The sequence below is a fragment of the Brachyistius frenatus genome, unplaced genomic scaffold, assembly GCF_029030835.1.
Source record: "Brachyistius frenatus isolate BFR_SWC_R1_liver_20210118 unplaced genomic scaffold, ASM2903083v1 Contig_261, whole genome shotgun sequence".
Lineage (NCBI taxonomy): Eukaryota > Metazoa > Chordata > Actinopteri > Embiotocidae > Brachyistius > Brachyistius frenatus.
The window spans coordinates 402,588-425,935 of NW_027210860.1; the positions used below are offsets into that span (position 1 = coordinate 402,588).

Sequence of the window (23,348 nt, forward strand, 5' to 3'; positions counted from 1 at the left end):
TCAATCCAGTCATGAAACAATCAACGAGGAATTAATATTGTAAGGCGCCGCCGCCGGGCTAACGAGCATAAACTTCATATTTGGCGAAATTGTTTTAAATGGGGGGCAAATACATTCAAAAGGAAAACTGAAGTCATTTTCATCCCAGCTCAAAAGTGACAAGACGCTTGTACGGCAATACAAAAGATATTTTATTTTATTGTAAAAGGGCCAAAGGGGGGAAACGGGTACAACAGCAAGAAATGAGAAATATACAATTGGAAAAAAAAAAAAAAAAAAAAAGAAGGCAAATGTTTAAATTGAACGAATTAAACTAGAAGAGGGTTAAATTTGATAAAAAATTTCACAGAAGTACGTAACTCATACACCTGTTCATCTTCCATTTCACTGTACATCACTATAGATGTATTTTTGTTTATTATCTTGCACTACTGTAATGAAGCTGCTCTACATTTAAGAAGCGAAGTAGATCGTCACCAATTATAGTCGCTGACCACGTACACTTTGATTTGTAACATGAGCAACCGAGGACACCCCTCTTCCTCCTCTTCCTCCCCCCACACACACACACACGGAAAAGAAAATACTACAGTAAAATCATAATTGCTGGCAAACAGGACAAGAAACTTTACACTGGCTTTTGTATCTCATTTCACATCATTTAGATTTTAAACTCACAAAGTCAACAAACATGTTGTTATAGTAACCATGCTGCGGGGGTTTCAAATAGCAGATGATTTCATGGGATTTCTTTCCTGGACATGAGGACTAACACACTAAAGAAAAGCCGTTAGCCGTGATATTTTTTTTTCTCCTTTTTCTAAAAAAAAAAATTAGAGACCATCCTATCCTCCCTCTCAGCTCTCCTTCCTCCCGAATGCAACCGTCTCTACAAACTGTAAAATTTGAGACTTCTGTCCATTCCTGCGGACGTCAGGAACTGAGCGTTCTCTCCGAAGGCCACTCCAGTCACCAGCCCTGTGTGGTCTACGGTTGGAGGAGAAAACTTGTCATGTCACGAGCAGACTTGGGATGAACATTTGGACATACATGATCATGTTTTCCCCGCCCCTCCTCACCTGTGAAGTTGAGGACCTCGGACCACTGCTTGCAGATGTAGACACGGATGTCAGATCCTCCGACAGCCAGGTAGGTACCACTCTGGTCAAACACGAGGGACTTCACCTGAAAAAAAAGCAAAAGGATGAGAGTCAGAAGCACAAGCCGACGAATACGGCACGATTATTCTTCCGTTTACTGCAGTCAGTAGTTTGTTTATTCGCCCTCATTGCCTGTGATTGAGCAAGAAGGTCGATATTTTCTCACGTCCATGTGGTTGACATGGAGCTAAAGCCAGAAGGTGTCTAGCTTAGCTTAGCATAAAGACAGGAAGCAGTAAGAAACAGCGAACCCGAGGAGTGCACAGAGCTCGGGTCCGTAACAGCTCTTGTGTGATGGCTTCATACTTACTGGTCATTTTTTCTTGATTTTTTTGTTTGTTTCTAACACGTAACCGTTATTTTTTGGGGCTATTTTGTATAAGGTCATTTTCCTGCTTTGTGCGGGAGCCGACAGACAAAGTTAAAACAGTTTGCCGTGTTTTACTTTTTAAAAAACATTCATCGTCATGATTATGTTATAAATATTTCACACGCAGTGCTTATGGCAGGAAGAGAGCGCATATCTTGTCCTACTTAAAAGACCAGAGGGTCGACGTTGATGTGATTCACGGTGTCATATATTGACTGGATTCTCTACATCGATCCAGTCTGAGCGTCTTTACGTTGGTTTGATACCCGCTGAGCTTCTAAAAAAAAAAAGAAGAAAAAAAAAGACTGCCGAGTAGCCTCTGGGACGCTAATACAATAAATCACCTCTGGCCAAATCAATCTCACAACAAGAACACCCTTGCACTTCTGTTTTGTTCTAATTCAGTGCACTGTTGTTTAGGTTTTGTTTAATTTATTTAATATTATTTCATCTTATTTTATTGTATAGAATGTGCATTTTTTTATTTTTTATTATATTCATTATTTTTGCACTGTACATGCTGCTGTAACATCAACATTTCCCTCTGAGTGAGTGAGTGAGTGAGTGTCTATCTATCTATCTATCTATCTATCTATCTATCTATCTATCTATCTATCTATCTATCTATCTATCTATCTATCTATCTATCTATCTATCTATCTATCTATCTATCACACACCATGGCTTGTGTGGTGGCGTTATTAAGCATCGTCTAGAATGACATCAATCGGCTGTGGGTCGTGTCGGAGCCATAACGTAAAGCACATGGTTCCAGTGGGATCCAGCTTTAACCTGCCGCTCAAAAAGTTAAAACAATCCACCTACCAGCACCATACCGTTTTATTACACATGTATTCTGCTCGTTTAATCTACACACAAACAGAAAAGTAAAATGTCAAGTTGAGGTCCGGTGATGGTAAAACTCCAGGATCACTGGACAAGAAATACCCTCCATTTAAGCTAAGCTAATTGCCCACAGGCTCAAGTGTCATATTTAATGTACTGCTATAAGCACTGTGTCAATCTCTTCATCCAACTCCAGCTGGCACAACTATTTCTCAAAATATTACACCATTCCTTCAACAGGAATGTACTCTCAATTGCTTACCTCATAGTTGTTGTCCAGAGTGATGGTCTTGAAGTTCTTCAGTTTCCTCAGATCCCACAGTTTCAGAGAGCTATCCTGGGCACCTAGAGGACAGCGCCCGACAATCATGTTAGGGTGTTTGACAAGACAATTAAACATACAGTTCCAGGTCACTTCGGTGCTGTGGGATTCAAAGATATTGTCAGGTCTGTGTGCAGGTTAATGTGATGCGAGAGCAACTGTCGATTTGTTCCTGCAACTTTACGGTCAACTGCAGAACGTGTGTGTTTCGAAGATTAACAGCAACGTTGTGTAAAAACGTGGTGAGTGATCCCAACCTGTGGCCAGATAGTATCCGTTCTCAGAGAAAGCGATGGAGGTGACGGGTCCAGAGTGGCCTGGGAAGTTGGCCACGTTGGTGCGCTCCTTCAGATCCCAAATCTTGATCTGGGAGTCGGCCGTACCAGTGCCAAAGATAAGACCATCAGGGTGGAACTGAGCACAGGTGAGAGCTGTGGGGCCCGAACGGAAACGTTACCACCTAGAAGAGGACTCTTGTTCAACTCTGTCAAGTACATCAATCATCAGAGAGGCACTTACCACAGCCTGCACTTTCATCAGTAACTTTGGTGAGGACTTTCCCAGTTTGGATATCAGAAAAGGCCCAATACTGCAGGAGAAAACACAACAACGCTGAAGTTAGCGTGGTGAAGCAGTTGAACAGTGAAAAGATCCATCACCATTAATCACAAATTCGAGGTCTGTCAGTATTTTATTCATGGGGCACACTAGGGGTGGCTGATATGGCCCTAAAATAATATCACCATATATCGGTTTTTTTCGCGATAACGCTATTCTTGACAATATTACAAAATCATGAAAAATATTTGATTATTTATTTTAATTACCAACAATTTCAACAAAAGTGTGATATTTATGTCAGCATAAACGTAACATTATGACTTCTAATATTTATTTGAATGTAAGCAAAAAAAAAAATGAACTCTTAAATCTTTAGTCGATAAAAACAGCATCTCAGTGAGATTCAGATCCTGTGAACAGCCCTGAGGGAGGATTTGGAGGTGCAGGAGAGCCGCTGCTCCGTCAGGACGACCACCGTGATCAGCTGCAAAGCCCCCAATTACTTCCTCGCCCCTGTCGGCAGATTCAGCGACGTTTTGGCCTGAGTTTCTCTGAAGCTTAGGGTCGAGGTTTACCCATTGTTGACGTAGTTTTGGGGCTTTTGTCTGCTGCGGTCGGTGTGTGTGTGTGTGTGAAGCTGGCACAACCCGACCGCACACAAACCTGATCTTCAGAGGAGCTGAGCAGGTAGTCTCCGGTGGCGTGTAGGGAGAGTCCGGTGACGCCCGCCTCGTGGGCGCGCACCACCTGCACACAGTTGCCCCCGGTGACAGACCACACACGGATGGTGGTGTCAGGAGATGCAGAGAAGACCACCGACTAGAAGGGAAAAGACAACAAGAGGGCGAGACGTGGGGAAAAGATAAGAAATAGGAGATGGCCCTTCTCCAAATAGATCAAACGCTTCCCATAAGTGTTTACCAGATTTTGTTTCTTGTTGACGTACGAGAGAGATGAAGAGTTACCTGAGATGGATGGTAAATGACAGAGGTGACTTTCTTGGTGTGACCCTTTAGTGTCGCCACAATTTGCTCCTCGTTCTTGTCAAATACCACCACATTCTTATCAGCTCCACCTGGAAGAACACAAGAGGGTCATTATCACAGAACAGAGTCTTCGTGTGGTGTTTGACATGCAAACAAATCAAATGTGAGATGCATTCAATGTACCCGTGAGCACTTTGTTGGTGTCTGAGGGACACAGATCCAGAGAAAGAATACCGGGCACACTGGCACTATGAAGACCCTGAGGGCAACAGGACACAGACAGAAAGCTGACACAATTATCTGTCTGTCAATCAAACGGGTTCATTCTCCCGATTATGCCAAAACAAATACTTACAGCATGGGAGGCCACTTGGCGGTATTTGCTGAGATCTTCGGCTCTAACCAGCTCCTCTGGAACAGTTTTTCCTCTCTGGAGAAATACAGTAAAGCAGTTTCAGGAGTGAGTAAATTATTACAATGATTAAAGACGTGTTATAGAACAAGTTTGTACACAACAAAGAGATATTACAGCATTAAAGTAGCAAAATAAAAGAGATACATTACCTTCTTCCTCTCTGTAGTGAGGATAGTAGCCTTGTCTTGGAGCTGTAAACAGAAAAAAAGAAAACTGAAATATATCTTGGGCAAACTTTAAAAAAAAAATTAAAAAAATGACAGTGGCTAAAAGAAAATGAAAATCTTACCTTCTGGATGATCTCTGGGGTCATTCCCACCTGTTCACTAATCTCCATGGGCTCTCCACCAGCACCCTGAAATACAGAAGGCAGAGTTAGAGATTGTTAGAAGGGAGTACAGTAAAAGATGATGACGAGTGATCAGAGTCTAATTGACTGGAGTTAAAGGTCAGCTACTCACAGTTGCAGCTGGCTGAGAGGCAGGGACTGCCTGAGGAGCAATCAATCCAGCCTGGGGTTTAAGTGTGGCGAGAGCTGTGGAAAGGACAAAGACCCGATGAGAAAAACACACTCTAATAATATCATCTGATCACTGTAAAAAGAGAAATTCTATATGCTTCGATTGAGGACACAAACTGCTGTCAACCCACCTTCTCTGGCAGCAGTGACCTCTTTGGTGAGTCGAGCGATGACTCTGCAGGCAGCATCATGTTGGTATAGGGCATGTGACAGTTCTTGGCGAGTCGTCTGCAGCTGCTGGCGCAAGGTGAAACTATGGAGCATAACAGCATCCTAAAACAGAAAAGAGAAAACATTTTAAATTTGAATTTTTAAAAGAAAAAGGCCAAATGAACTCAAATATTACAGGCTTGGCACACAATTACTACTGTGGCTTTAACAAACAACCAGTGAGCAACATAATTGAAGACAGATTGCACTGTTGCCGTTAAAGATTTGTTTAAAAGTTTGATGCACTCAGCTCCAGTTTCCTCCCGTTATAAATATTGACAATATTCTTGACAGAAATAAAACAAACAAAATCGACTGTTGATCCAAATTAGAGGTTCTGAGTAACATTTACTGTATGAAGGTGTTTTTTTTGTGGATTTCTTCTTTGCCACCTGCCCTGGGTTCACAGTACTTACCCACTCATCTTGAAGGGACTTGAGAATGGCAGGAATGCTTGTAGCTGATGGCGCCTTTGGTCTAATAGGATGGGATACTGAAACAAAGAAAATATGCTCAGAAAAAAAGTGTTACTTGAATAACTCGGTGAGATTCAATCAAGTCTTAGCTTATTCACACTAGTTGCGGGCCATGGGAGCAAGTCACACAGCTATCTATACCAAGGGGATTCATTTCTGAAGCAAGTACATCTGATGTTTGACCGGACACACCTTTAAACATCACTTCAGCTGAAACAACTAGTGCTTGACAGAATGACATCAAACTATATTTAAAATTTAAAAAAAAAAAAATCACTTAATCATGTTTTAATCTCTCAAAAAACATCCGATATCTGTAATAACAGAAGAGTTTACCACAAATAACGTATTACCTATTCTGTTTGATCTTTCTCTAATTAACAACTTGCAGGTAAAATGCATGTGAAGCTCCAGTAAAGCCTCTTTACATTAAGATCACGATGTTTGGCTGATGTCAAGACTGTTACTAATAGGTGTCGATTTATTTATTTTTTTTTTGGGGGGGGCAGCCTTATGCGTTATCCTTCAACAGTGGTCTTTTAGTTATTCTTTCTCTCAGTTCAGATGAATGGACCACCTCTCCCAACTTCAGCCCGCTGAATCACAAGTTTCCACACATTACGTTGAGGCCATTATGCCCTCGACGAGGGTTGATCAGAAGACACGTTGTGTTCGCGTTGTGCATCAACCTCTTTAATTGTGCCCTTAAGGTTCACCTTTGATGTCTACGAGCTGCTCCTCGGACAGAGGCTGTCCGTTCATCGGGTCCGTCCCATTTTCTGCGATGTACTTCTCGATCAGCCGGCGCTCAAACACCTGGTTGGACACCGGGGAGACGCACGGGTGCTCCGGCACCTCATTGGAGACTGGAGGGGGGGGACACAAAAAAAAAAAAGTGCAGCTACAACTTAAAAACCACATGATACCAACAGTAAAACGACCTCGAACAAGACCGGTGAACTATCTCGACTCGATGGCGGTAATGCATGGCCGCTAATGTTAGCTCCATTAGCTGCCAGCATTAGCGCGGGGCTAGCTAGCCCCACCGCCACTCAAGTCATATCAATAAATTAATCTGGACTTACTTGCACAAACCAAAGACATCTTCCCAACGCAGTCCTAGCAGTTTCTTCTTAAAACGGAATGATGCTCGCTCTGTGTCTGATAGTTATTACCGCTAAAGGACACTTTACTTATGTTTGTCTCAAACTGGAAGTAACACGCTGTCCTTTCATTGCCGCTGCAAACGGAGCTTCTTCTTCTGCTGCTTCTTCTTCTTCTACGCTTCGTTTCAGCCTTTCACTTCCTGCACTGCCCCCTGCCGTCGGAATTACACAGTGGACAAATCTCCATAGAAAACTTTGCAGTGGGTTAATCAGGCAAATCAAGCGCAAATACAAAATAGTCTGTGAGAATAAAATAATGTATACAGTTCAAATTAAAATGAGAACATGATGGTAAAAATATGTGGGATTTAGGTTGTTATGTAAGACAAAGAAGCAATTACCGTATGAACTTGATTTGAGCACCTGTGAAGGCCATTTTTCACTTATTCCTGACATTTCATAGCCTCAATCATTAGTTGCAGCCAAATGCACACACCACACATACAGTATATTTGAGAACTCATCCAAGATGTGCGTGTTAAAGATACATTTTATTGTTTCAGAGATTACATTTTGATATTGCAAAAAATATCACAAGCAGCAGTCCAACCTCCATTGTTGATGGAAATATTTGGTGATAAGGTATTCTCCTGTACACAACGGTCACGGATTAATAGGCTATTGCAATATTTGGTGAAACGTGTTTCATGTCAAATAACTATTACTATTGCCTCAAAGGTAAAAACAATAAATCTTCAAAAGTCATTTAGCTGCAGAACAGACATTTTACATGGCAATTCATTGTTGTTGCAGTTGAGAAGGGTCAACACGACAGGTGAGCACTTCAGTTAATTCTATATTGCTGGACAGTACATTAAAAATTCTCTTTTACAAACTTTAGTATCACAACTCTAATTTCTATGTAGCCCAATGATCATATTGCACATACAGACACATAGAGACACTCAGCAGATACAGTGCAGATTATATTGGTCCTGAGGGTCTGGAGGTAGGTAACAGCAGGAGATTTCAGGAGCACCATCAGCCAGTGTAATGAGACAGGAAAGTGAATGCTTAAACTCATGCTTCAGAAAAACGACATGAAAGCATTACAAACCAAACCGTTAAAGCTGTGCAAAAGGCACAGGTGCGGTCTTTCTTTTCCTTCAACAGCTTTACTTCACCGTAAACTCCTGCACTGTGATTTCTCTGTGCCTTCGGTTCCTTCGTCCCTTATTCAGCTCCAATTTTCATTTTCCAAGAAGTTCAGTTTCTTCGACGTGTAAACACTGCAGGATTCAGAGGTGTCCGTGTCTAGTGGCAGTGTGGAAAAGAAATCTTGTAATTTGCCCCACCTTTCCACATCTCCATCTTTCTTGATCTGGAACTGAACGCAGTCCTCAGAGGAGTGGAGGCAGTCCGAACCCCCAGGCACAGAAAACAAAATCCTGCTCTCTTCTTCATTAGAGTTGTCCCGCTAGGAACAAATGAAATCACATATTTAAAAAATACTTAAGCCCGTGACATGCAAATACTCACAGCTGGAGTGTTGTATTGTATTACCTCAGCGGCTACATTATGAATAGGGGAGCTCCCAACTGCCATTCTGTGTACCTCCTGGTTCTCAGCTCTTGGAGTCCCTACCGTAACAGGAGTGTAACCCTGGAAATACAAACAACAGCACATGTGCACACAGAAGCAATTGATTTTTAATTTATCTTTAACATTTTTATTCAGTTAATTAGTCTTACAGTGTGAGCAGGACTGGCTCTTGGCATCCATTTTCTTGGTGTTCCAGGCTGTTGAGACTGACAGTAGAAGCCTGAGGGCTGAGGATGGGACTCACTGTAGTCCTGCAAAGACAAACACACAAACAAAGACAACCATGAACATAAACTCAGTGCCGTGGTAAGACAGTCATAGAGAATCCAAGGGAGAAAAAAAGGACACGTGGTCAAATTTATGAATCATGCAGGTTTCTTAAAATGGCTTCATTTTGCAAAATAATCTTTCTCTTTGAACCTCACAACTGGTTTGATTCAAGATTAGGTCCCAGTGATGAAAACCACCTTGGAGATGGCAGGTGGAACTCTAATTTAAATCCCTGACATCTAGTATCTGTTGTTGCTGTTGTTGCTATTGATGTGTATTGAGTTATCATCCTAAGATCTAAAGAGCTCTCTAAGTCTGGCAAGGGATTTGAAAAAGTTCTCTAAAATTATTTGAAATAAATGATTCCACTGTAAAGAAAGTTATCTATGACTGACGTGGATTTAAAACGACTGTCAGTTGTTCAGCACTGGTCATGATGCAAAAAGAAGTCTCAAAAAATCTCGCAAATTTCATCCCAGGATCCACAGGTAACTGTTGTTGGTGTCAAAGTGCCACGTCTACAATCAGACAGCGATTTAATTAATCTGACCTGTATGGGCAGTGTGCCAGGGAAAAGCCTTTGCTGTGATCAGTTTGTCAACAAACATATAGGCAAAGACCAGACAATTTGGAATTTTGTGTGCTCTGAACAGACAAATCAAAGACAGAGCTGTTGTGTCACAGTAACTGCAGACATGTTTGGTGCCGACCAAAGACAGCTTTTCAGGAGAGGGACCTCACACAAACTGGAAAGCGTGGAGGTGTCATGGTTTGTGGTTCCTTCACTGCCTCAGGGACTGAGCAGCTTGCATTCTTTGATTCAACAATGAATTCTGAATCATATCAAAGGGTTGCTTGAAGATGGTGTGAGGCCATCTGAAGTGGACCTTTCAACAGGATAACGATCCTAAGCACGTGAATAAATCCACCGAGGAATGGCTACGAGAGATAAAATACAGGATTTTAGTGTGGCCCAGTCAAAGCCCAGGATTGAATCCCATTTAAATGTAGAGGAATTTGAAAAACGCAAGAAAACATTAAAACATCTGGAGGAATGTCACAAGAGGAAGTGGTCGCAAATTTTACCGAGCCGATGTCACAACTTAAGAAGTTATTTCAGCTAAAAGGGGGCAAAATTAGCTTCCAAGGCAAAGAGTGTTGTTACGTTTACCACAGCGGAATATTACATCTATTAGTATTTTTGTTGAATACATAACTGGAAAAACTAATTTTCCTGGTGGTGTTGTTCAAGTATATCACCTTTATCTGTAGGCACAGTTGCAGAAAGGGTCAACTGTTTGCTTCTCCAAATGTGCCAAAAAAAGCCAACAATTTCCATGGATGTTCTTATTTTCTTATAACTTAATAAAGTAGGTATAAGCACAATAAAATGCAGCTTAACCTTTCTGTACAAAATAAATGGTAAACAAATGGAGTATTGACAGTAAATATACAAAATACATGTACAAAATTGACAGTAAAAATCGATGCAGCTATGTTATGTCAACAATGTAACTACGACAATTAACAACAAATAGTAGTATTACAGTAACCGGGCTCTCAAGGTTTCCTCACCTGGATGTTAAGTCTTGCAGGGTTGGCTGGTGGCGTGCGGTTTGTTCTGAGGCCAGCGATGATATGTGAGAGGCTGCAGTTCGGGTAGCGCTTCATGAACAGGATGAAACCGGCCAGCGACACAAACATGCCAAAAGGGACAGTAATGGACTTGAGGAGTGCACGCCAAGTGCTTCCCTTTTTTTCTGTAAAGATTAGAGACACAGAAGTTGCAGAGCCAATAGGAGGAGTGGCAACTGTGGAGCAAAGAATCTCTACTTGAAAACGCTGAGTGCAACTCACCAATCACCTGCAAGAAGGTGGAGGACACCAGGTTTCCGTTCCCGTCTCGGATTTCATACAGCCCATCATGCCTTGAGGTCAGTCTTGCTATGACGACCTCATTGATGGAGCGGTTCCTGCTCAGAGAGATCATACCCCTGTAGCGCATGTCATCGTCTGTGATCTGTCCCTCACGAATCAGCTGCACGGGGCCACGAGGGGGTCTGAGGTCAAAGGGGCCCAGGGAGGATTCGTCAGGATATCGGGTGGGGGTAAAAATGAGATGGGCATGAGGGACAGGAAGAAATAAGGGCAGGGTTAAAGACTCCTTGGTGAAGCGTGTGACATTGAAGGAGTACCCTGCATCCACATGCAGAATCACGAACAAGGGAGTAGTGGAGAATGAAGGAAATGTGGATGTATGAACGGACATCAGATGAAAAAGGAAAGATAAAATACAGTTATCACCACTGACAGGATCCTAACTTTAAAGATGTTCATCAGTCAGCTTTTTAAAACTCTCGTTTTCTGTCTCTGCTCACCGCGGACAGTGAGGGTGCTGCGAGACAGCACCTTCCCATTGTCGTCTCTCACAGTATAATTGCCTTGGTCCGCTTGGGTCACTCTTTCTGCCACCCAGACCGTCCCCCCTCTCAGCAGCCGCCCCCGGCCGGCGTCGCTGGTTTCCGGGTCCGTCCGGTTCCACAGCACGACTGGCATGGCCTCAGGCGGAGCGCCACGGGGAGAAAACTCCAGCAAGAAGCCATTTTCTAGGGTGCTGTGCTCAAAGTTCTCCCCATAGTTTCGGCGGTAGGGCTTAATGCATTCTGAAGAAGGATAAGGAAGTAAGGGGTGAGATAAAAGTGGAAAGTAAATAAGTACATTTACTGAAGTGCTAAATTTGAGTACAATTTTGAGGTACTATGCATGTATTTTTACTTAGAGCAAAGTAAAGGTCACCTGATGAACTAAAGGAAAAAGATCAAAATGTTCCATTCAAGGCCGATCAAAGAGGAAAGTAATGGATAATTTATGGCTCTAGTGCATCAAAAAGCAGTGAGATAAAGGAAAGGGGAAACTTTCACACCTGAAACAATCAGATGAACAGTCTCATAGGTAAATCCAATGGATAGTTTGTTGGCATAAAGTCCCTGATCACTTTGAGTCACCTCTTTTAGGACTAACGTCTTATCTTTGGTCCACTCGAATCGTGGGTCCTTAACCTGTGGGTGTGAAATAAGTACGTGTAAGTATACTATGTGCACATTAAACACAAATACAAGCACTGACCCACTTCCACTCACAGTGGTTTTCTCCAGCAGGACACGTCTCGGCCCCTCAGGGTTTGGTGTAAAAGTCACAATTCTGGATGTCGAGTCCACTGGCAGACGAAATTCCTTACCGACACACACCGTCTGGACCTTTTCTCTTTCACCTGTTGAGGTGCAAAAGAAAGTGAGCAACTTCTGAAGAGAGTGTACGTTCTGGGGTGAAGGATATGTGATGACACGTAGCCATTGACTCACCGAGTAAATCCCAACCTGTGGCAGGAGTATAATAAACACAATTAGTTATTTTCAGTGCTCAGACTTCACATACAGTGAAATATCTTTTAAGAAATGACGGTATCACTTTGAAATAGAGTTTACAATCTAATTTGTAACTGTTTTTATACCTTATACACCCAAAACAGCAAATACCTCATGTATTCTTTTTATTACTAATCCTCTACTTCTTTTTCTTAACAATGCATTGGCTGACAAATATGGAGATCCTTTTTTGCTGTCTTTGTTTGAAAAAAATTCAACCCTCCAATAAACTGTTTGACCAAGGACTCTCTGGAAAAAAGGTGCAAATTGTGGGGATCATACTCCATTTATTAGCAACTAATTTTAAAACAGTAGACCTTATAGATTACAGTAAGAATCCCTAAATGTATTTAGGCTTAAATTACACTTAAATTGATTTATTTAATTGTGAGCGTGACTTTATTCATAGCAGTAACGACTTATAACTTTTATATAAAGCATTAAAATTGAGTAATTTTTTAAGCCACTGGCTGGAAAGTATAAAAACTACAGGGTGTCTTACTAAAAAAGTAGTGCCAAAATTACATTTAGAAACTTACCCGCAGCGAGAGGAAGGGTACAAAGTGCAGTGAGTAGGACACAGGAGGACATCTTCTCCTGTAAAAGACATCACATTGTTTCATCTGTGAACGTAATTGTCATTCATCCCCAGCCTCCTCTGCAAACAAGCGGCCAGTCATCTGTCAACAAAGCTACACAAGGACAGGAACCGTGCAGATGTGCAGACCTAAATACAGTAACCTATACTGCGCACGTCCATAGTGCAGCCACACTGTCACCCATGATGTCCAGTCCGCTGTTTGAAGTCATGTCCATTCAGGAGCCCAACATGCTTCCCTGTTGCTCTAGAGACAATACTTACAACGATCCAACGAGCCGTCATGCCGTCTGTTATTGATGATCAGCAATTGATCACACAATTTGTGACGTATCTAGTCTGAGCTCACCTACGGGATGTGTGGAAAATATTGGAAAATATGATTGTTTACGTGGATGAGGATAAAAGGGATATCAACGTCCTCTGCAGAGCGCGCATGAGCAGTGCCCCCTTCTGTTATAGCGAGCTTGTATTCTCAGCACCTCCTACGCAAAGTGTGTCACGTGTTACGTTAATTTGGCCAGTTCCTACGTATAAGCACATTATTGGCGCAAGAGAGTGCACGCCTACAAATTTAAACTCTGCGCGACGATTAAACCCAAAAAACACGAGGACCGATAGACTAATGAAATGTGGCGTCTCCTGCAGAGAAGACTGGAGTACACATTCAAAATACTTTAGTGATCGCATTATGCTCCCCTTTAGTCCACTTTTGATTGAGAGCTACGTTTCACTCCATGTAGGCTAGTATGTGACAGCTGGAGTTGTCATGCAGATCTTACATGTAAATAATGATCTTAATAAATTGTATGCATTGTAAAAGATTTAAAAAAATTTTTTTTAGCATGAGCTTAGTTTTGACCAACAACAATTAAAATGACATGTTAGTGCAACACGAATAATGTAACTTAATAATTTGAATAATAAATAATAATTCAACTTAAATACCGTATGTACATATATAAAATATGATGCAATTTTTTTTAAATTTCAAAGTATTGCTGTAGCCCATTAATTTGGTTTAGTTTAGTGTCAATTTGACCAGCAGAGAGCCAGACTGACGTGAAATTCAAAGGACCAAGTTCACTATCCACCATTAGTTTGTATCGTGAACATTACAACAACTCTGCTTCTTTGTGAACGGCCACCAAAGACAATACTTCAAAACACAACTCAAAACAATCAACATGTTATTATGTCCTGGTGCCAGTCGCGTGCATGAACTAATACCACAGCACCATACAATGTGTAACGATCCGTAGGATCTATCCTGCAGCAACAAAACAAATAACAGGTTTGTCACTCGGGAGCAAACCTTTAAAAGCACCACATATGAGAGTTATATGCGCAGTTGGTGCACAAATGGCGCAATTTCGCGCAAGCTGGAAGCCTCGCCCATTTCAGTTGTTTCCACCCAGAAGCAGAACATACGCAGTCTCAGCTATAATAGCCAAGGACGTCGTTTTTATTTTGCAGTGAGTAGATAACCTCTTGTCCGTCGTTATGTTTTTTATTTTTATTTTTTTTAACCATGTTGCTTGTGCTTTGATGTCCATGTTCTGTTGGGAGTAGTTTGTGGGAGCCGTTGGTCAGTAACTGTCTGCCAGATACCTTTAGCGACAGAAAAGGCACGTTTAAAAGACCTGACACGGACTTTCAAATATCGCAAGTTAATTGAACTACATTAGGGAAACCACGTCGGACACAATTGTACTGTTACACAAGAGTTGCACAGACTGGGGGCGGAAATGTGCCCGAAATAACAGGACATCCCACCCCTTCCCCTCCTCTGTCTCCCTGCAGGACATGTTCCTGGTGTTAGTGTCTGTTTCCACCCTCTTCTTTGGTGAGTATGCTTCAGTCACACAATTACTATCGAGAAATGCAAGACTGAAACCTGGACAATGTTTGGGCTCAAGTTATATGACCTTGACAATTATTTGTGCAGTTTATGCAGTTAAATGTATAGTGGGGCTGTTGTGAACTTTGAGTTTAAAATCAAACAGAAAACAGATGGACAACAGCCCCTACCATCATTTCTAGAACTTCTTTGGACCAAACGTGTCCAATTATAAATACGTTTGTTTTTTTTAGGAAATTCAAAAAATGCTGCAGACGTGATTGAGTTTAAGAATAAATGTAGAAAAAAACACGATATAGGCCGCCAGTATTTGCATTAATTAAGTTGAACTAATTCACCATTCAAAAAAATTTGAATTCCTGTGAAGAGTATCGTGCAGTTTCAGTTCTTCTTTCTGTTGAAACTGATTTAGCACAGAGCTGCATTATTGTTAGAGAGGTAACTATAATGGGACTTTATTTTAATGTATCTCCATTTGTACAAATGTTATGATACTCACAAAAACATGAATTCATGTAATCATAACATCATTTTTTTTAAGTACATATAACCCCGTTTTCAAAGAAGTTGGGACACTGTGTAAGATGTAAATAAATAAAAAAAAGGTGATGATTTCCAAATCATGTAAACCTATATTTAATTGAAAATAAAGATAACATGTGAAATGTTATCAAATATTTCAAAAAAAGTTGGGATGGGGGCATGTTTACCACTGTGTTGCATCACCTCCTCGTTAACAACACTCTGTAAACATTTGGGAACCTAATAGATTTGTTGCTGGAGTTTTGAAAGTGAAATGTTGTCCCATTCTGGCCTGATATAGGATTTCAGCTGCTCAACAGTTCAGGGTTTACTTTGTTGTATTTTTTGTTTCATGATGTGCCAAGTGTTTTCAACGGGTGACAGGTCTGGGCTGCAGGAAGGCCAGTTTGGCAGTCCTCTAACACTAAGAACTAAGCAAAGCCCTGCCTGGGTTGTCTGGGTGGCAGGATATGTTGCGATGACGTTTATGGATCATGTTTATATAGGGTTTCTTCTTTGCATGGTAGAATTTGAACCCAGACTGTGTTCACAGACAATCCTTTTCTGGAGTGTTCCTGAGCCCATGCAGTGATTGTCACTACAGATTCCTGTCTGTTTTTTTTTTTTAATGCAAAGATCACAGCTTTCCAATACTGGTTTTCAGCCCTGTCACTTGTGTACAAAGATTTAATTAGATTCTCAAATATTTTTAAGGTAATATTATGTACCATAGATGATTAAATCCCCAAATACTTTCGCATTCGTTCACAGAGTGGTGGTGAACCCCTCCCCATCTGCACTGCTGAAAGACTCTGTCTCTCTGAGATGGTCTTTTTATACCCGATCATGTTTATGATCTTTTGCCAGTTAACCTAATTATTTTGACCAGGTATTTCTTTTATCTTTACACAACTTTTCCAGTCTTTTGTTGACGCTGTCCCAACTTTTTTGAAACGTGTTACTGTTATCAAATTCAAAATGAGCATACATTTGACATAAAACAATACAATTTCTCAGTTTCAATATTTTATATGTTGTCTAATTTCAATTAATTATGGATTTACATTATTTTCAAATCATCGCATTCTGTTTTTATTTACATTTTACACAACATCCAACCTCTTTTGGAAACAGGGTTGTACATGCATATATTTACAAACTATTCTTAACATTTTCAGTGTTGTATGTGGTGTCAAGTTTATTAAAGTAGCTTAAATGAGGGTTTCCAACCATCTGCAGATGTTTGGTGCCTGACTCTCTGTTAGAAAAATTACTCAGAGGCTGTATTCAAAATCAAAGGTATCGGACATTTATTCTTGCAAGAAGGAGCAAATGCATGTACACTCAAAGAAAGATGTCCAGCATTGCTCAAAGTCCTTCCTCCGTAGTTCAGCTTATATACAGTGTGACAAACAGTTGACAGTCACCCCCATTCCCTCTGTATATCTGATTTTGTAGATAGTACTGAGTGAGGTCGTAGGTCACAAGGTAAAGGTACAGAGACGTTGTAACTGAGACTATAGAACCATGTTGTGCGACGGATAAATGAGTACATCTTTTCTGAGACAATAGGAACATGTTGTGTAACAGATAGACAAACATTTGACAAGTATGATGAGTTTATTATTTTTCCATCACTCTCCTCCACCTGTCTTCTTCTGATTGAAGGTTCATCTGCTGGTGTAGAGGTGTGCTATGGAAGGGATGCAAGGATAGCAACTGTATATACACCCCCTTTTTACAAAGGACCGCTGTACTTCACCCCAACTGGCAGTGGCTCCAGGAAAATAGTGGCGGAAGACGGGAAGGTGAGCAGCTTGTGGTGCAGTGATTTATACTCTGACCATTATTGCTGTGAAATCCATTTAAAGGCCAAACCTGGAATGACAAATGTCTGGCTCTGTTCAAAACCAATAAACAAGGCTTCAAATAAGAGACTGAACAGAATATACCTTCTGTCCTAATTAAATGTATTTGTGTTGTCCACTTTTCAGACAAAGGACCCGCGCCTTGACATTTCCTATGGTTCACTTAATTTGAAAGATGTGACAGAAAAAGATAACGGATCTTTTTTCATCATATTTGATGGGGAACATCCACATGAGATTACCAACCTTAGGGTTTTGGGTGAGATCTTTGCACTGTATTTCTATTCCATCATAAACATTAGGCATATATTTGAGCTATGTGCATTATCCCTAAATATCAGTCCATCCTCTTATTTTCTCTGTCTGCATTTTCAGATTGTGCTCAGAAGATCGGTAGATCTTACGGGACTTCGTTTGACTACAGTATTGCTAAACAGGCTGAGTTCCTGGAGTTCATGCCCCTTTACAGTCAGGACCAAATAAAGATTCTTTGGAATCGCACAGACCCTCAGACCAATATTGGGAGCAGAGTAAGGGTAAAGAAAAATTTCTTGAAGATTTCCGAGCTCACTCAGAGAGACAATGGCTACTACAACTTCAGGGAAAAAGACAACACTATGGAATCTCGGCTCCATCTCGTTGTAGAAGGTGATGTTAGGAACTTAATTAAAGTTGCGTGTCAGATTTCAGAATGCTGTTTTATAAATTAAATGTTTTACACAATTTAATCTTTGTCACACAGAAAACACCATAGACTATTATAAAAAGGTGGACGAGCACCTCTACATCAATTTTCCTTCGAGTAAGGGCACATGGACTGTGACCTTCATGCCTCTGGAGGAAAGGATACCCAAAACAGTTCTGAAAGCAGGCCAACTGGTCCTAAAAGATAACTGGTTCTTCGAGAGAATTAAAGTTGGGAGTAGTGGTTTGGAGATTGGTCCTTTGGAGTCCTCAGACTCCGGAACATTTGAAGTCACAGACCAGGATGGCAACCGGGGTTTGACTGTAAACCTGGCGATGCGACATGGTAAGCAACACTGTATTTATTATGTGAATAAAACTACTGATAATTCAAATTATCATTACCACTCATTTCCTGACCCACTACACAAATGTCTCTGTGCTTTTACAGATTATATATCTTATTATTTGCCTGTCATTGCTGGCATTAGCATATTTGGGCTCCTCTGCTATTGCTTTTATAAGAAGAAGTGCTGTAAAAGAGACAAGTTGGCTCCTCAGACTGCAGCACCACCGTCCGTGTATTACCATGTAAGTATTTCTTCAAATTGGCATTTAGCCCAACGGTTCTGATTTACAGTATGTTGCTATATTTATTTCAACATCCTCATTCTTATTACAGGATGTGAATCAACCCATTGGCCCAAGTTACACAGCTACACAGCCTCCTTCATCCTTTTCTTATCAACCCATGAATCCCCCGGTTTTTAAAGAACCTACAACCACTTCTCTTGACCCACCGGTAGGTATAATACAAAGGTTTCCAAAGGATGAGGTGAATCACTGGAGGTGATAGCTCATGCGACTGTTGTTTTCCCCGGTTTTTACTGGCACCCGGTAGAAAAGTGTTACTACTGCCAGAAGGTGACAATATTGCACCTAAAACCTATTTGCCAACAGCCATTGAACAACAAAAGGAGGGAAACGGAACACATTGCCACCAGGTTTTGGAGCTTTTTCAGGTGAAACGTGTGGCGCCGAGAGAGTAAATGCCATGGCACACATGCTTTCTGGGTAATCAGATCACAAGTGAACAGCTCTGAGTGCAGGTGTGAACGCAGTGAGGACACATCGAGATCTGACCACATTCAAAGGTAGTTTTCGATGCGTATTATCAAATTATTTTAGCAGTGTGAATGCAAATGTTTATAGGTCCTCATTGGAGGACCACCTACTCAACTGATGTCGTCGGAATAATCTATAACATAGCCACTAAAACAATTTCCTGTGTGACTCTGCCGAGCGCAGCTGAATTGTCAAAAAAATGTAGGAGAGACTGACAGTAAACTGAACTGGTGACCATAAAGCAGCCGTTTTCTGAATAAAAACGCAGACTGTCTGTGTGTTCAGACATTTACAAATGTTAAATACATTGCATTATAAATTGATTAATTGATGGCACATTTAAAAGAAGCTCCAGTGGGCAAAGATGTTTCACTTTTGTTGCAACGCCTCTTTTTTCCTATTTATTTACTTGATATATGGGTTAATTTACTTATAGTGCAAGGAAGTGAGATCCAATTACAAGTGTTCACTCGAGACGCATGATAATGCAAAATGTAAAAAGCCGTACTTATAGCTGTCTACTTGTGATTGGATACCCCAGAACGAATGTTGACGCTATGTCTCAAAAGGGCCAAAGACAAAGTGAGTCAAATGTATCTTAAAGCATTACTCACATTCACACTCTATGACAAAATGGGATGAAGAGTACAGTTATCTTTTTCATCCTCACAAAATGTCCTCTTCTTTCCAATGCGGGCTCACATGTAGTATTTTTTTACCTTTCAGGTGTACCACCCAGTGAATGTCCAGGTGAACCCCTCTCGGCCTGAGGTACGCACACAAACACACAGAATTCACTGAAAGTTCAAATAGTTCACACAAAATTGAAGTCTTAACTGCACAAATTTATTTTTTCAATAAAGAATAAGTCGGTCCTCACTTTAAGATGGATATTTGCCTCTTCAACGTTAGACTCATTTTACACACTGAGCTTCCAAACACTTTTTGCTCTCTCCAGGTTGCACATCAAGGAGGGCAGGGATCTGCTCCGGCTCCCTCAGTCGGCGCAGACTTTCTTTCCTCAGGCGCCGACCCACAGTTTCAGCTGAAAGGATTTGCCTTTGCCTCTGACCCTCTCAGTTCGGACTCAACTTTCTGTCATGTTTACAACTCAGATAAACTAAATTTTCTGTAAAGAGCACACTGAAAGTTCAAGTGAGCTACAGCTGTTGAATTAACCCATTTTAAATGACATTAAATGACTTGCCCAGTGACAAATATGCTGTGGTGATGTTAGCGATTGTAGACCTATGGTCCTCTCTTCAGTCACTGTAGAGTAAAAACAATCCTAACAACTCACTCTCACTAGGGCTTACTCTGTTGTGTTCCGGAGGCTGTTTGTGTGCTTGTATATGGTTTGATGACATTTTATATTATAATTATTGTTTTGGTTTAGCCACGAGAAAGACATTGACTTCCACGTTATATAAGGCAGGAACATTTAGCTAGCCCAGTTGTTTGTGTCATTGTAATGGTAACGCTTGTCCATAACTTTGGGGGTTGGGGCTTTTGAAGGAGCACTAAAGCAATAGGGGTAAATTCTTTTGGCTATTCAAATATCAACAGTCTTTCTCCAGAATCGCTGAGTACCTCTGTACGAATTTGTAAACCTGCAAAGCTATGGTGATGGGTTCAGGTAGGCTGTAAGAAACAAGATATCGGACCACACTGTGAAGTATTCATAGGTCTTTTGTATCAAAGAGCAAAGCAGTGCAAGGTAGGAGTTATTTAAAGTTCAAGTCTTTACATGCAAATGCTATGGTAACAAGGCATTAGTACATTTTTTAAATGTTTTTTTTTGTTTTTGTTTTTTTTCCAATTTTTCTCAGGTAATTGAAAAATAAATAACTTGGCCTAGTTCTTGTATTACAGCTGTGTTTTAAGACTTAAGTGTTATAATCAGGGTTTTTCTGTATAATATCTAATATAAATGTGTTTGCCATAAACTGGAGTACTTGATGTACACAGATTGTTAGTTTTGCCTTTTTGTCATTCTGCAAAGAATATCAAAGTGCCTTCAGTTCCAAATATCACATGTCTGTGAATTTGATCTTTACATACAGAGATGTGTGCCACTTTATATTTTTACAATGTAAATCCTACATCTGGAAATTCTGTTACACTTTATCTTTGTCTGTGTGATTCTGTATCCTGTGTAAACTGGAGTTTTTATCATAAACGTTTCTTGGTGCTGTCAGAAACTTTTTTGGTCATTTGGTAAATTGTTATATTTGTCATTCAAGTGTTTGTTTAGATTGAATGAAGATATATGACTACACTTTAAGTATCACAATTTGAAAATGATGTTTTCCTTAAAGTTAATTGATTACCCCATTGACTTTTATTAAAATAAAGAAGCAGCAGAGTGGAAAATACACTGGAAAAGTTATTTGTTATAATATATATGGTCTATGGTTAAAACACTGGGGGTGTGATGAATCATCAACACAAGAATCCAAAATACTCACTTTCATATATTTTTCTATCTATTCATAGCAGCAGTGACACGGATTTGTGACCATTATTAAAAAGTTTTGAAAAGATTAACGCAGATATTCAGGGTTGAGAAAATTAATGATCAGTGAGATTGTGTAACTTGCTGGTTAAAGACGCTAAAAAAAAATAAAAAAATTCACAACCTGCTTCCTTCTAAGACTCATTGAATTGTGGGGCAGGTCAGACAGATTTAAACTACAATCACTGCATTGCGGTTGTACTTTACATGCATTTCTGAGAAAACTCATATAGGTGTTGCTGCAAAGAAGCTATACATTTCAAAACATGGATGCTTCGCAAACAACTTTGATGCTGACAGCACAGAAGATTTAAACAATCACCTCAATTTCTATATTGACACTCCAGGTCATGTTATTAATTCAGTATCTGTCATAAATGGGAAATATAGTTACAATCTTGCCATGTGTTCCTGAGTTATGGAGCTGAATAATAGACAGAAAAGATTAATAATCATTTTAACCTAATATATATTTAGTGAAATAGATATACAATTAATGTATGAATTATTAAATTATGGCCACAGACATCTTTTGTGAGGTCACAGTTACCTTTGACAACCAAATTCTAATCTGTTCATCCTTGTGAATCCTTGTGTCATTCTTTCAAATGAATGTCAGCAACAAATTTGAAGAAATGTCCTCAAGGTGTTCCTCAGATTTTGCATTCACAGGAATGGTACTGAGGGGTAGGATGCACATAATGTGACACAGACCTTGACCTTTCACCACCAAAATCTAATCAGTTCATCATTGGTACCAAGTAGAGGTTTTTCCAAAGTTTAAAGAAATTCCCTCAAGGTGTTTTTAAGATATCGCGTTCACAGGAATGGGCCTGAGGGGTAGGACCAAGCGGCAACCAGCAATGACATCACTCATTGGTTTGTGAGTGACGTCTCTCGGAGAAAAGTTATTTTCTTGGACGCATAATATCTGTCCAAACTTTTGTAGCCAAGCCAGCTGCTGAGATTTCAGCGTGGACCAAAGTGACAGACACATATCGTCATCCCTCAATTCATGCTTGCTGCATGACAACCCAAAACAAAAAGTTCCAAACGCAGCCCTATGTGGTTTGTGGAGGCATTTCCTTGCCGTACCTAAACGCACCATGAGCAGTATGGCAACGCCCTTAGTGGTTGTCCCTGACAACGCTTTGTACCCATCATTTAAACACCGTTACTAACGGTTTAGTGCAGAGTATGTGATATTGTGTCTTTATTGAAGTGGTTGAAAGGCCGGAACATGTCAGAAGTACAGACTTGATGAACTGCAAACATACCCCGCGTTTTACTGGACTCTGGTTTTGTGTGTCAAATTGAGGCAAATGATGATATCGTAGCTGTTGCTGAGTGCCTGTGTTTGTTTGGGTACGTGTCAACATATAGTCCCATTTTAGCCTGACAGCCAGCAAGAAAAACCTTGTTTCCTTGAGTATATGCTCAGCATTAAGTAAATTTAAATACAGTATCAGCAGTTGGAAGTTACAAATCCAATTTTGTGATATACATTTCCAATTTATACTATTTAACACTCCCAACTCACCAGCTCTGGTGACTGGATTTTAAATACAAATCATCAACTCACAAAGTATGGTAAATAATGTTGACTAATTGTTTTTAAAAGTCCAAAGTCCAACCCAAAATGTTGTGTTTGTCCCAACCAACAGTTCACAACCAAAATATATTCAGTTAACATGAGGGACTAAAAGAACTAGAAAATATTCACATTTAAGAAGCTGGAGTCAGGAGAAATTTTAGCATTTTTTTTCATTTGAAAATAACTCAATGATTTATTGTTCATCACAACATGGCAGTTAACGTTCTTTCAATCAACTAAGGGATTAATTTACTAATCTGTAATTTAAGGTACCCATTGACTAATGTGAATTATTTGTTCTCTTCCAACAAA

At 40.3% G+C, this 23,348-nt stretch overlaps 3 protein-coding genes across 3 annotated transcripts; 1 reads left to right on the top strand and 2 right to left on the bottom strand.

Moving 5' to 3' along the window:
* Window positions 1-173: 173 nt before the first annotated feature.
* Window positions 174-7,126, bottom strand: prpf19 (pre-mRNA processing factor 19). Its single transcript, XM_069721330.1, has 16 exons — window positions 6,952-7,126; window positions 6,583-6,732; window positions 5,807-5,883; window positions 5,312-5,453; window positions 5,122-5,195; window positions 4,950-5,015; window positions 4,810-4,851; window positions 4,601-4,675; window positions 4,429-4,504; window positions 4,225-4,334; window positions 3,923-4,078; window positions 3,218-3,287; window positions 2,956-3,129; window positions 2,639-2,721; window positions 1,080-1,185; window positions 174-987 (listed from the first exon to the last, which is right to left on the bottom strand). Exons 1-16 carry the CDS (start codon window positions 6,968-6,970, stop codon window positions 890-892), a joined length of 1,518 nt encoding a protein of 505 aa, XP_069577431.1. The 5' UTR covers window positions 6,971-7,126; the 3' UTR covers window positions 174-889.
* Window positions 7,127-7,504: 378 nt separating this feature from the next.
* Window positions 7,505-13,325, bottom strand: LOC138634419 (uncharacterized). Its single transcript, XM_069721329.1, has 11 exons — window positions 13,132-13,325; window positions 12,809-12,866; window positions 12,207-12,221; window positions 11,985-12,115; window positions 11,768-11,903; window positions 11,223-11,507; window positions 10,702-11,040; window positions 10,420-10,604; window positions 8,724-8,825; window positions 8,536-8,634; window positions 7,505-8,449 (listed from the first exon to the last, which is right to left on the bottom strand). The coding sequence occupies exons 1-11, from the start codon at window positions 13,150-13,152 to the stop codon at window positions 8,210-8,212; spliced, it is 1,611 nt and encodes a 536-aa protein (XP_069577430.1). The 5' UTR covers window positions 13,153-13,325; the 3' UTR covers window positions 7,505-8,209.
* A 941-nt stretch (window positions 13,326-14,266) lies between these two features.
* On the top strand, window positions 14,267-21,293 carry LOC138634432 (uncharacterized). Its single transcript, XM_069721352.1, has 10 exons — window positions 14,267-14,342; window positions 14,671-14,713; window positions 16,919-17,058; window positions 17,245-17,377; window positions 17,494-17,766; window positions 17,861-18,148; window positions 18,254-18,393; window positions 18,485-18,604; window positions 19,654-19,698; window positions 19,886-21,293. Exons 2-10 carry the CDS (start codon window positions 14,674-14,676, stop codon window positions 20,060-20,062), a joined length of 1,356 nt encoding a protein of 451 aa, XP_069577453.1. The 5' UTR covers window positions 14,267-14,342; window positions 14,671-14,673; the 3' UTR covers window positions 20,063-21,293.
* Window positions 21,294-23,348: the final 2,055 nt, after the last annotated feature.